The sequence below is a fragment of the Rhineura floridana genome, chromosome 2 (genome assembly GCF_030035675.1).
Source record: "Rhineura floridana isolate rRhiFlo1 chromosome 2, rRhiFlo1.hap2, whole genome shotgun sequence".
Classification (NCBI taxonomy): domain Eukaryota; kingdom Metazoa; phylum Chordata; class Lepidosauria; order Squamata; family Rhineuridae; genus Rhineura; species Rhineura floridana.
Window position 1 is genome coordinate 97385528 of NC_084481.1, and position 14856 is coordinate 97400383.

At 42.7% G+C, this 14856-nt stretch overlaps 1 protein-coding gene across 8 annotated transcripts in view; it reads right to left on the reverse strand.

Moving 5' to 3' along the window:
* SLC43A3 (solute carrier family 43 member 3) overlaps positions 1-14856 on the reverse strand; it is a 46127-nt gene that overhangs the window by 17608 nt on the left and 13663 nt on the right. For 4 of the 8 annotated variants that reach the window (XM_061609624.1, XM_061609627.1, XM_061609626.1 and 1 more), the window contains exons 2-3: positions 5163-5387; positions 3567-3696 (exon numbers count right to left, since the gene is read on the reverse strand). In XM_061609624.1, the coding sequence (XP_061465608.1) occupies positions 3567-3696; positions 5163-5346 (314 nt within the window). In that variant the 5' untranslated portion in view covers positions 5347-5387. Of the gene's footprint in view, positions 1-3566; positions 3697-5162; positions 5388-11447; positions 11636-14203; positions 14292-14856 lie in introns of those variants that run through there. The other 4 variants (XM_061609629.1, XM_061609622.1, XM_061609630.1 and 1 more) reach the window with 2 other exon arrangements.

The window sequence follows — 14856 nt, forward strand, 5'->3', positions numbered from 1 at the left end:
GCGGAACATGACAGAAGTTTATAGATGGGTGACAGGGTAGAAATTAGCTTCCCATGCTACATTCTGGACAGAAAATGACCTCCCCAAAAAATAAAGGGAGTGGGGACTTGTAGGCCATCTCAAAAGGTAGCCAACATGATGTGGGACAACACGACCCAGAGGGCAACTCCAATCAGCCCTAGGGGTCAGAAATGATGATGATGATGATTTTATTATTATTATTATTTATTACATTTGTATACCGCTCCATAGCCAAAGCTCTCTGGGAGGGTTACAACATGATGGGGGTTGTAGTTGAACATCTGGAGAGCACCACATTGGCTACCCTTGTCCAATCCCTGCTGAGTGCAAGAAATACAGAGCTAAAGCTTCCCCAACAGATAGCTAACTAATCAGAAGGTGGGCCTTGTTTTAGAACTTTTTTTCCCTTTAAAACAAATGAAGACTATTTAAAACAGATTAGCAATAGGTTTAGAAAATACTTTGAAAATGCTTTGCTCTCTGACTCATGAAGTCTTTGGCACAACCCCTTACTCCTCATCCCTTGCTGTAACTAAGCCTAAGTATGACTAACAAAAACAGATACCCTCTGTCTTCATTTCCACCCGCCAGCCCATGTCAAATTTTAGATTGTAAGCTGCTCAGGGCAGGGACCTGTCCTCTTTAATTGTGTAAGTGCCATATACATTGATGATGCTGTTAAAACAGATACCTCACCATCAACATATATTAATTTATGGAGTTCAGTGCTAGATGACTGGCTTAGATGGGTTTAAAGGAGAGATGTAGACAAATTCACAGGGGATATGGCACCTCCAAGTTCAAAGGAAGTGTACTTTGTAATACCAATTGCTGGGGAAGAACAGTTGCAGGGAAAGGACATCATGCCCTGCTTTGGGGCTTCCTGGAGGCATGTGGCTGGCCACTGTGGGTAACAAGATGCCAGACAAGATGGACCGTTTGCTTGATTCCTCAGGGCTCTTTCTCTGTTTTTGGAATGCTGAATTCTGTATCCAAACACCAGTTTTTGCACTAGACTTGCAGATCAAGCCCTGGATAGGATAGGAAAACATTTTCCCAACTCCTTTGAGTTGGCCATGTGCCTGACAGTGTGGGAGGGCAGGAACCCAGAACAGCCACCTCAGCACTGCTCTCCTGCACGTGGTTAATCAATTCACTCACATGAGCTGCATGACTTGCCCCACTCCATTAATATGCTCAGCCAATTGAGAAACTTCACAAACTGCAGCTACAGCAAATATCAACTTCCTGTATGTGGTCATAGGAACCCTTGGACTTCCAGCTCCGTAAGCTGGGCTGAGTATTGTATCAACTGAACACCCAAATCACAGAACAGAGACTCCTTGCACAGCTCCACTGAAGACCCTGGACCCAGTCATCACACAGTGCAAATGCCCCCCTTCTTTATAGCTGATCATATATGAACTTCATAACAGACAACAGGGCTAATTTGGAAGCTACTGAAAATTGACATCTCAGTGCAGTAGACTCAATAACCTCCTTTTCTGCTGGCCCTGCAATCAAGCCATTGTATAATGAATAAGTATTAAAGAGAAACTGGGGGCCCCCATGCCTGTTATGATCACCTCCAGAGGAACACAGAGTGGCTGGATTCACAGCTAGAAGGCACTCAGGCAGAGGTGCTGGGTACATTCACCACATCTAGTAGCAGAGAATTTCATACGTTAATCATGTGTCATGTGAAGTATTTCATTCTGTCTGTTCTAAATCACTTGCCAGCCATTTTCATTTATTTTTACCTCACTCTGACCCTCAGTTATAGTATTACAGGGGGCAGGGATAAACTTCTCTTTAGTCACTTTGTCAACATTATGCACAATTTTGTAAACCTCCATCATATCTCCACTTAGTTACCCTTTTCCTAAACTAAGGTCACACTCACACCATACATTTAAAGCACATCTCTTCTCCCAAATAATCCTGGGAACAGTCATTTGTGAAGGGTGGTGGGAATTGTAGCTCTGTGAGGGGTAAACTACAGTTTGCCATGTGCTTTATATGTATGGTGTGGATTACTCCATCTCCCTAATAATTTTGATTGCCCTGTTCTGCACTTTACTCAACTCCTCCTTCCCTGCAAAAAAGAGTACAGTTCTTCTATTCCCCATTGCCAATGTGGAGAAATAGGAGTGGTTTTGAAGCCCTTAGCAGTGGAAGGCTCTGGGGTTCCAGTGCGAGGATTGGAAAGGAGTTGACTATATATCCAATCACAATCTGATTAAATTTTTTGAGATAATGGGTTTCCACCCCCCAACAAAATATCAGTTCAGTTTTTGACCTGGTGCCTAAAGCCTAGTCACACTGTGCCCAGCCCATGCCATCAGCTCAGTACACAGCCCAAGTGGAAGTCAGACTGACAGATGAAAAACTGCAGCTGCTACCGCCTCAAGAAGTCATATGAACAGGCCTTCCAGGCCATGGGCAACTCCTAGTTACCTTTCTAATACTTCTGTATTACTTTCTAATACTCCTGCTCACCCGGTCTCCATGCTCTCCCCTTTGCTCCTTCAGGTCTTACCAAACATGTCTAAATCTGAGGAGAGGGAGGAATTGTCTTTCAGAAATGGAACATGTTAACGCAGGCTAAAAAACATGCATGTATAGGTATTTGGTTACATATCCTATTTATTACATAAGAGGGAGTTAATGTTTTATATACAGCACTGCGCAAAGGCCTCATGAAAAAACTGACAACTGTTTCTGATCTATCTCCTTTGAGTATAGCCCCACCCCACCCCTTGACGGGGGTGGAAAGCTGTTCATTAGAGTTATGGGAATGATTAGTGTTAAGTCAAGAGCAGCTTCTCCATACCCCTACAGAGGCAGTCTGGGTTGTTCAAGATAACAGATTTGCTCATTCTAGCTGTCTGACAACATGGATGGGGGTGAGTGGGGGTGGAAGAGAGGAAAAGAATCCGGGAGAGAGAAGATGTGCACAGAAGAGAATTGCTGACCGTCCGAGTTCCTTTCTGCTCACCATGTGCCCAAGTATCTAGGATATCACCCATCCCATCCAAAAAAGGGGCAGGAAAACAGGCAGCAAGTATGGCCTGAACCACCTCAGACTACAGGCAGGTGTCACATTTTAAATTATAAAAAACTTTTATAAATTCATGAATATTTATACTTCAGTATGCAAAAATGTATGCAGATTTGTGTCTCCTTTTGTCCTCTTTTGGTGATGCATATTTTTCCTCCCAGGACTGTGCAAGTGGCCACCCCAGGAACCAACCTCCCGCACACCTCATGAATCAGGCCACCAAGAATGTGCTTTCTTCAGCGAAGGGTTACCCACTCTTCATCTTTAAAAGATTTTGACTTAAGAGTCGCATAGCAGGGTGGATTTCTGCTGGTTCCATTGCTCATATCCCAGTGCTGTGGTGATGGAAGAGTTCACTATTACCCAATTGCTCTCTGCTACACAACTTTTACAGGCACAAGAAGTATGACAATCCTGGTTTAGATCCACAGGGACAGAGAGCTCCAAGGTGGGAAAACAGGAATGGGCTGCACCCAGCACTTACATGGCAAGCAGACGGGCTGCCATGGTGCCAAAGCGGTCAAAGATGTAGCCTGTTGGGAAGGTCATGAAGTTGTTCATGAAGGAGCCAATGGTGAAGATGAGGGAAAACTGTTCATCCTGAGCACTGCAGTCTGCAAAGGGACAGAGAATTCAGATACTAGTCCCTAATGCCAGTAAGTCCTGTGCAGAAATCCTAAAGCAAATACTTTTTATGTGTGGCCCTCAGTCTCAATATATTTTATATTTTCTCTATGTTCACCTTGTCCCACACACACAGCAAACTCCTAGCATCATATTTTTAATAGCCAATACTTACTTTTTGAAATTAGAGGTGCCAGGATCAAACCCTCCTGATAAAGATCCACAGCCTCTTATCTGAAAACCCTTAATCTTGAATTCCAGCAGTGCTGGCGATTGCTGCAGCTAGTAAATGTTTTTGAAAGTGCCACTTGCACATGCTTAGAAGAACTCTCCCTGTTACTACTCCAGATTTCTGGAGTTGACCTCTGGCACTAAAAGCCTGGCATGTCATGGTGGGTGTTTGGCATCATCTTAGACTGAGCCCACACCAAAACTTGATTCTAACCTTCTATCCAGGGCAAGGAGGGAGCAACTTTCTTTCCACATCCTTAAATATTTCTGTTCCGTTCCTTGAACTTTTTGCAGTCTACTCATTCACAAAAAGGAACGCAGGATTATTTACCAGCAAGTGGCCCATGCGTTAAAAGACATGCTGGAGTGCTTGCTAAGGAGCACATCTGCTAAGAGAAAATGGACTCCCGCTGCCACTCAATATGTTAATCTATATTCCTTTCTTCAACCAGCTCCACTGTCAGGAAATCCCATTCTGCAGTTTCAAGCCACAAAGCCTGGAGCAGAGGAACACTATGGGGAGGTTTGTACCCCTTCAACAAGGTGTTCTCATTGCAGTGGCAAGACCTAAAAACTGAGCCCTATAATCACAAGGGCATCACCCAGGATAATATAGAAATTGCACCAGCTTTTCTTAAAAGTACCCTGTGACAAAACTTTGCAGACACTCCATGGAACAGCTGAACCAGCATATGACCCTCCACATCTAAGAGTTCAGGGACAAGGAACCTGTGGCCCTCCAAGTGTTTGTGAATTCCAGCTCCCATCATCACTGACCATTGGCCATGCCGTCTGAGGCTGATGGGCTGTCAAGTCCAACAACATCTGGAAGGACACAGTTCCACATCCCTTCAATAGTTCATATATATAGCATCACATCTACGCTCTGTACTAATTCCTTATGTCAGGCCTGCACAACTTGTGACCCACCAAGTTGAATGTAGCCCATCAGCCATGCATGACAATCCACTGGGAGCCTGAAAAAGCTCCTTGGGTTTTGCTGCCTGCAACAATAGATAGTTGTCAAACATTTTGCAGATCACAATACAGGAATAGGAGACTCATGTGGCTTGGTGGGATTACAAATTGTGCAGTCCTGCCCATACACCTATTTATGAGGCCCAGCAAGTCCAATACATATACGCATACCACATAAACCCCGGGGCTACTGAAACTCAGTTTAGATGCAAATCCCACCACCTCCACTCTTTTCCCCTGATCATACCTGTAACATTGCCTGTTTGATTGGCAGCTGCTGACACACACAGATTCTCAAAGTAGTTCAAATCCTTGAGGACATACACCAGGGATGCCCATCCAAAAATGACACCTGCAAAGCACATGCATTCCACCAGACCTGTGAGCAGCGTGGCCAGACGTTTGACCTTGCCTGAGCTCCGACGCTCCATGGTGCTTCCCTGTTGATCCTGAGGTAATTCCTGTCCCGATTCTACAATCAAAGAGAAAGCATAGTCAATGAAATACTTGGAAATCTAGGTAGGGAGTATCCAAGTTGGTCTCTAGGCCAGTAGTTGGTGCATTTCTGGATTATACATGATGGATATTTTAAACACAGGAAGCTCTTGTTCAGCAATGAGATGCTGCAACTGCTTCTGGGATGTAATATGTAACGCCATACATGAATTTATGAGGGGGGGTCCTGAAGATGCTAGACCTAGTAGAGGCAAATGGGGAAATGAGGAAGCAGATTAATGGTAATGTCATGAGACTATGAGCAGGGACCAAACAAGATCTCTAGATCTGCAGCACAGGCAAAAGACCTTAAATCAGACAATGGCAGAGGCTTCTCAACAGTTTCATTAACTTAATAGTAGGTAATATTTAATCTGGCAATATAAGAATGTATAAGTTGTACTCAGAATAAGTTTGTGAATGGCTAGAATGATACTTCAGTTTTGCAAAATGTATTTTTAAAAGGACTGCTTGCAAAGAGGATTTCAAGCTTGGTCTGTTTAACAAAAAACAATTAAGAAGCTCAGTTATGAAGCTCACAAGTACCACTGGCTTATGGACAGCCACGGGACACCTCACACTGCCAGTCCCTATTGACCTGTTGTGAGAAAGCCCTAGCTGTTTCTCAGGAACACAGAAATGAGACCAAACTCAGTCAGGAAGCCAAAGGATAAAGACTGCTAAACATGCAGGATTTCAGCACTGATATTGGAAGAATATAACATGGGAAGTCACCTGGTGACATGGGAAATGATGCATGTTGTTCCTGGGCCACTTCCTTTGAACTCATTGCCTCCCTTGATTACATTGCAAGGGAGCTGGGTATAATCTCTCAAGAGCACTGCATGGCATTTTAGGGATATTTCATTAATATTACTGTATAAGGAAGGAAGTGGTGCACAATCTGTATCCATATCTAACTTTGTATCCATTCCCCTTAGAATATATATCCTTTATCTAACTTTGTTCTCTTTAACACTGTAGTGGGACAAATCACGCTGAAAGACAACGACTTGCCCAATTCCACCCAGTGACCTTCAAGGGGTGTGTGGGATTTGTACCCAGCTTCCCACATCAAAGACCATTACTGAAGCTACACTACACCATGCCATGGCATGCTAACACTCATGGCAATTACTTTGCTATGCGTCATCTACACTGGGCATTCTACAACACTCTGGTTTCTGGTGGGGAAGGAAAGCCCTCTCCCCTCTTCTAACATGAAAAGCTTGAGCTGCTGCTACACTGGCTTGCATTATTATTATTATTATTATTATTATTATTATTATTATTATTATTATTATTATTATATTTATATCCCACCCTTCCTCCCAGCAGGAGCCCAGGGCAGCAAACAAAAGCACTAAAACATTAAAACATCATAAAAACAAACTTTAAAACATCTTCAAAAATGTTACTTAAAAAAAGCTATCAAAACATCTTCTAAGATTAAAAACATTTTTAAAAAGAAAGTTTAAGAACATATTAAAATGCAATTCCAACACAGATGCAGACTGGGACAAGGTCTTAACTTGAAAGGCTTTCCCCTGTGCTCGCCATTTTCTTTTTCTAAAAAAATACAGGACCACATCAGGACTAACAATCTGACAAAAGTCTCATCTAGTTTGGCTTTCAGCCTCAGCTCTGCATCTGCAAAGTACAGATAATAATAGTAGCCTACCTTCCAGGGCTGTCAAAGGTTAGTGAGGTAATGTAGGTAAAAGCCTTGAAATGTGCTTTTATTATTATTTAATACAGAATATGAGCTCAGCAGAAATAAATGTAGCATTACATCCATGATAAATTTCATAGTAAAACAGCAGTGTGAACATGCCCCCAAAGCCACTTCTTGCTTTTCTTTTCCATGGGAAGAGCTTGAATATTGGAAAAAGCATGAAACCTACATGTTGACATCACATACGATAATTGCACATATGCATTTCACATGCACCCATGCAGCTTTGAAAGACCTATGCATGCAGTGAGGTACACAGGTATATAATCACTGCCCACAGTTATGTACATGCAGGCTTCACACTTTTTCCTACATCATAGAAGTTCTTTCTACAGAAGAAAGAATAAAACATCAGGCAGCCACATACCCAGACTTCTCTGATGGTGCCACCTACTAAATATGTTTTTTAGTTTTGACTCCCCAACCTGTATAGTTCAAGCAAGCAAAGAGATGTTGTTGTTAACAACAAGAATGCATCTATATAGCAACATCAGAGTATTCTGCACTTTACAGAGTAACAGAGGCAGAAGTAGACTCCTGTCCTGAGGACCTTACAATTCACATTGAGACTATGGGCGGGGAGAAAAACTACAGACAGAAGGAAAAGAAGGGGGCACGGGTAAGAAGGCCCAAAATATGAGCCTGTGCAGTTACACGTGATAATTCATTGCACATATGATCACTGCTAAACAGGAATGCACCCTCTCAAACTCCCTCTAATATTCACAGATTCACATCCCACCATCTGTTTAACTTAAAGACACCCAACTTCCTGTCAATCAACTATTTTCCTACTTGACATGCGCCTGTGCCACCAGTTATCCCCTCGCTATCTGTATTTCTACCATCCTCCTATATCTTGCTGGCAAGCTCATCACCATGGTATTTCTTCAGTGCTGTATAATAAATATAGATATAGGTTTGGTCTTTGGTTATTGGGACGAGTTGTATCTGGAGAAAGAAAATCTGTGTGTGTGTGTGTGTGTACGTACATATATACATACACACACACACACTCACACATATATATACACACACAACTATATATATATATATATATATATGTTGCATTGTATAACCTTCATCGTTGCAGCTTTCTCTGTGAATCATTAATCACACATTCTTTTAATAAAAGCCTGTTCCCTCTCAGCTGTGGGTGGTGGTAAATGTTAAAAATAATGTTCCACGTTTCTGGGACCGTTCAATCCATAGCCCTATCAATATGTTCCACCTAAATTAACTACCCAAGCCCAGCCTCAATGACTGGTAAATAAATACCATCACCTCTCAATCACTTAGAAGGAAACTGAGGCCCATCTTCCCAGGATTAGACCTGGCTGAATCCAGATACTCTCCACAGACTCAAGTCTTTTCTGCTATAAACATTGGAACCCTGCTGAGTACTGAATAGTATGTGAAGGGGTGGGGAGAAGGAAAACTTGAGTATAGAGTCACAGATAGACTTCCTCTAACATGCTGATCTCACTATAGGGTTTCACAGATCAGGGGGATGCTGTCCAAAGCTAGGTAAACATCTAGGGATTAATTTTTCCACTGGAAACTAATAGAGCTAATAGAGTAGCAGAGATCTAATAAGTATCCTTTCCTTGCACCTATCCCATCAATTAACTCAAATTAAAACCTCTTACCCATGCCTGTCCCTTACTCGGCTCATCTTCTTCTCAGACCACACAGTAGCTGGACTCCTAAAGTCATGGTGGAGTAATGCCTCTACTAGAACCAACTAAAAAGGTCACAAAAATTGTGAGCAAAGTTTTGAGATCTTGGCAATTTTTCCCCAACAGAACCAACACAGCTAGCTATATATGACTAAAGTAGTTTCAGATTCAGTAGATATTGTTGTGAGTTTGGGGTTGGAATGGATGATCCCTGTGAGTCCCCTTCCAGCCCTGATTTGGAATCCTGTGCCTTGGGGTGAGGGGCTGGCTCTGCTGGCCAGATGAGTTTCTTTTGTTAAGCTAATAGGGTGGCCAGTTTGCTAATGGGTCTTTCAGGTGCCCAGCAACTGGTGAATGGGCCAGGAAGATCCTTTTGTCATTGAAACTCTTCAGGAGAGCCTCTCTCCCCCATGGGCAGCTAGCAGAGGTTTGTGCTTTGATTGTGTTTAGAGTTGTGTCTGGAGAAAGGCTGAGAACTGGAGTCAGGTAGAGAGGCTGGCTCTCTGCACCATGGCTTTAGGATGCCTCCTGAAACCCTGATGGAAAAGCTGGATATTGGACTGCTGATGCCTTGAACCCCCTCCATCCTAAGCTCAGGTTGGAATGTGTGTAAATAAACAAACCATATTTCATAAAGACACCACAGTCTCCGCTGACCTTCTTCCCAAGGAAACCAAACCCAGGGCGAGTGCAGGGACCCCTGAAATCTCACCGCTTGGAGATTGGGGAGGCACGCAACAATATGTTATCTTTCCCCCACTCCTACTAAAATTCTTATTTCATCTTGTACCTTCTACTACCATGACACCACATTCCTCACTATCTCTTGATATCTATGTTATATTGATTTAAGCCTTCTTTGTCCTCTTCAATCATCCTCCCTCATTTCTGAGTCACTTTCAACCTCCCAAACATTAATCCTTGCTCCTTCACTCCCATGGCATCTGGTTTCTCTTAGAAACATTTAGCTATTTTCAAAACTTCATCATATTTTCCCCATGGAAAATCTTACTCTTGACTAGGCTCTTGAGGGTTGGACACCTACTGCAAGGAGAAAAGGGGCAGAGTATGTTGCTGACCAACCTAGCCTGTTATATGTCGGGATCAATGTAGTTTTCCGCAACTCACTCTTGGACAAGACCTGGAAGGTACATAGTCTCCTCAAGAATGAGAGCTCTTCCAGTGAGAAGGCAGTGTGGCTTGACAGAGTTATGAAGCAGACACTGGACTGGGACCACATCTAGCATGAACAAGCTGTCAAACATAGCAGAGAACACCCACAGAGTCTCTCCTCCCTTAAGCCTCATCCCTCTTTCCCTACAGGAAGGAAACGGATGTTGAAAGGGCAAAACCTGAAGCAGGGAAGCTTATGTTAGCTCCATAAACAGACTATGGCACTTGCAACAGGCACAGTGACACATACTGACTGGTATATTCACATTTATGCATAAGCTGCCATCTCAGGTCTCTCCTTTACTCAATTTCCACTGAGGCATTTCACTGTCTTTTTCTCGAGAGCTACCAGTACACATCCTGGGACGCTGAGGCACACAGCAGCTTCCTAACCCATGTTGTAAATTAAGTCATGTGACACACTTCACAAGTGAGGACAACATGCACATTTTTATCTATGCCGGATTTTCTCTCTGTAAAAGCAAAACACCACACATGAGATGAAGCCAGAGGATTCACTCTGTAGTGCAGATTCTCTTAATCATGACCCAAGATTTGGAGTTCAAACTATGTAAAAGTGGTGCAAAAACCTCTAGCTTGCAAATGCATCATCTTTCCTGAAGTTTATGAACCAACGAACAAGAACACTAGAGGCGCTCATAAGGAGCAGGGTCACATTCCCAGAAAATTCACTGATGAAATAAATATATGCTTATAACACCTCAATTTTCACACCAAGAATCACTGCCCCCATCCTACATGCACACACACACACAATTATACATTGCTGAAGACTCTGCTTCAGATCTACTGAATTGGTTTACTCTGCAAATGTCTCTCCTCTGCTGATTTAAAAACTAAGAGGGTGTTGGATCATTTGCTTAAAGATGTACAATATGTGAAACATATCCTACAATAGTTCAAAAACATATCTTAAGCAGCTGCAGGGCTGTAAAATGGCAGTCTGCATGCTACACAGGGTTTTACTGTTCATGCTCATAGGACCTCACTCCTCATGTGCATGCATCAGTGGTGGGCAACCTGTGATCTGTGGCCTAATTGTATGCAGGTGGCAAGGAGGAATAAAATAAGGAAAAGGGAAAAAGAGCAAAAAAGAAGTGGCAGAAAGATGGAAAAGTGGCAGCTCCACCCACCTTTGGCTCTGGTCTCACCCAATTTGGACTACTAACAAACCCACCACTGGTAGGCAGTCCCCACAATCACCATGCAATGGAAAGTGGCCCTCGACAGATAAAAAAAGGATGCACCACCCTGATTTACATGGATACATACTGGAAGCAAAATGCATTCATTTCCTCAATCAAGCTCACTGATTTAATTTCTACAGGCCTGGGGTAGGAAGCTGAAACCCAAAGAACAGTAGATCTAGGAATGCACACTAACAAAATTTGAACAAGGCATTTCCCAAAATACAAGAATAGGGACTTACCTGGGAGAGGGGCTAGAAAATATGCGACAGCTGAAGTATATGCAGAGGTTCTCTAAGCAGCTTCAGAATGCCTTTTACTCTGCACAACTAGCCCCCACAACAACCTAAAATTTCCCCTGCATTTTCTTCTTCCCCACTCCCTTCCTTTACACCTACAATATGTAATGTAGACAAATGATGCCAGACTACCTCTCCCCGTCCCTATCATCGCAGACTCAGGAGCTTGTAACCTCTTTGCTCCTTATCTCAGCCACCAGGCTAGCCTAGAAGGAGAGGCTAGCAACCCGTTATCTCACGGCGGACTGGGCCAGCCCTAACATTAGGTAGAATGAGGTGGCCACCTCAAGAAGCTGATTTCAGGGGTCATGAGTAGTCAGAAAGTTGTTATTTTAATTATTGTGGCATTTCTATTGTCAGGGAGGGGAAGAAGTACTTGTGGGATTTTATGCTGCAGGTCCCAAAATAACTTGACCAGCCTTGGGTACTAGGTACCTTGACTTGGGAGGGGAGGGCAATTTGTTGCTCTACCTCAAGCAGCAAAATGTCTTTGGGTGGCCCTATGGGCCACAAAAGATCCATCTGGGAAATAATATAGGTTCTTCAAAGGCAGTCCATTTCCATTTTTCATTTTTTCCCCTCCCCACCTCCACCTTGCTGGTATGGTTCAATATTTGCTCTTAAGCATTTCCAGAATAACTATCATCATAAAAGGGAATTTTATGCACCCACATTTTGTTTAATTTATTTGCTGCATTCTGGAGAATCCAGGAGCACTTTATTACATTTCTCAAACTGCCATTAGAACAAGATTGTGATCACTCACATATACAAAATCATCAATGACAGAAGCTGGCCTTAAATGTAAGAATGCCCTATCCTCCATAACAAGTTTTTTAAAAAACTTGAATATCCTTATACATAGCATCCCACACTTAGTCAAATTCCATCCAACACACTTTCATTTCATGATATCAACGCAAATATCTATAAAAACAACTAAGAGTATCTCTGTCTGACCATGAGCATTATACTCGCCATGCTCTATACTCACCACTGAATAACTGCAGTCCATGAGTCCAGGTCAAAGATCCTGTCAAGACACACTACCCTGCCAAATATTGTGTGCCAGCAAAGCTCTCCATCACTCTCCATCTCTCTCTCTCCCCCCCTCTCTCACACACACCCTTTCTATATGCCATCTAGAGCTGCATTTGAGCCAGAACTTGCCAGAGTTGAGCTCACAATCAGTTTTCTATTCAAGAGTCACTTGGTGGCTACAAGTGCCAAGTATATTTGCCTAAATTATCACCACACATCCATGATAAGGACTTTCAAGTTAGATGGTGTGTTCCAATACCTTGCTTTTCAGAAAATAATAATAGTACTAGCAGTGGATCCTGCAAACATCAAAATCCTCCAAAGAGTGAAAGGACTAGCCAACCCATGCAACAATAGCTGCTGTTGTCAGATCCTTTGTCCTGCTAAGGCCCTCAACTTCCTAGCAAAGGACCTGATTACCATATGGTTCAATAAACAGTGGAGTTAGTGGTGGTGGTGCGTAACATGGCTCCTGCGAGGAGGATGGCGGGATATAAATCAAATAATAAATAAATACAATAAAACAGCTCAACCTTCATGCCTGACACCCTGCTTTAAACATTGTGCAAATGGTTCTGAGTATGGCTACTGTTGCCCTCCTAGGCAGAAATGGTTGTATGGAGTACCATTTTCAATGCAGCACCCTTCATATTCCTTTAATCTAGTTTATGTAGTGGTATATGAGATAACCAACATGGAGGCAAGGTGAAAAGAACAGAAATATTGTATCCCTACTGAACTGGCAGTACAAATAGTACAGAAGGCAAATACAGCTCAAATTAAGGTGGAGAGTGGGCCAGTGGAGGAGAGAGGCCATAGCTCAGCAGTACAATACATCATTTTCATGCAGAAGGTCTCAGGTTTAATCCCTGCCATCTTTAGCTAGGGCTGGGAAATACCCCTGCTGGAGCCACTGCTGTCCAATGCAGACAACAACAAGCAAGATGGACCACTGGGATGGCTTGGTATAAGCCAGCTGTCCATGCTCATAATAATTTTTTTTTTAATAGTGCTGTTTGAAACCACAGCAGTGAAATGCACTGTACAGCATTCAGACTAAAGAATCGCTCAGTTTCTGGCTCTCATTCCCCTAACTACAATCCACTCCACATCTAGTCTTATTTATATTTGTTTACAAAATCTATATGCTGCTTTTCTGCCAATGTGCTCAAGCCAGTTCACAGGTTTTTAAAAAAGCTTGAAATTTAATAAATATGATACAAAAAGAAAAAGACATGGGGGGAAGAGGGAAATAAGCAAATTCACATGGCAGTTCTTACATAATGATTGAGTGGCGTGGGCACTGCACAAGATGCTCATGGGAGGGAGTCAAATGGCTGCAGGTTCCAGCTAAGCCACTAGGAGGAAACAACCTTTTCCCCTCTGTCACTGAAGCGGCCAGGTGGCATGGCTGCTGATGAAGACAATTCCCAAAGAGAGGAGCCACATGGCACTTGGCCCCAGGTGAAAAACTCTTCCTATGATCCAAGCGAGCATCCACACAACTTTAAACAAACCAGGCAAACTGTCTCAGCACATCCAAGCCTTGCATTATGCATGGGTATGTTAACAGGGCTACACACAGAAAAATATCAGTCTCATTGGCTTGGATAGGTGGCTGTCTCAGCCCTGTGGCTCGGATGAATGTCACACTTCACCTTGGATCCAAGTGGAAGGGTCACACCACATTTTCTGAAGTCTCATGTGTGCTCCCCACTGACTACAAGGAAAAAATTAACAAATGCCTATGACCTTTTAAAATTCAGTCAGAACTGGATGAAATTTAAAGGTGTAATAGCCCCTTTTGAAGGGATGAAGCCTGCTGAATTTCAGACAAACAGGCATAGGGTTTTCTGTGCTAGGCACTTTTAGGGTTTGAGTTTTTTAATATATATATATATATATATATATATATTATTGACATTTTTGTAATAAACAAGTAAAAAATGACACACAACAATCAAGACCACAAACATCACCACAAGGTTTCAGTGTTGCATTTCAATTAAACAAGAGGAAAGAAAGTGGGGATAAGAGGGTAGCAAGGGGACACCAGCATGCAGTCAAAAAGACTCCCACCAAGAATCTTATCGAATAAATCTTCTGCTGAAGTGTCTTTAGGTTGCAGGTGGTCTAGTGCCTCCAACTAAATCTTTCACAAATGAGAAGAAAACCATGGCTGTAAACACACTAGTCATCACATCAAAGTGTTTTCATTAGCCACCCCTGAAGGGGGAATGGGTTGATCTGTCGATCAGTTGCAAAATCTCTTTGAAGCTGATTTTTTTTTTTAAAAAAAGCACTCAAGCTG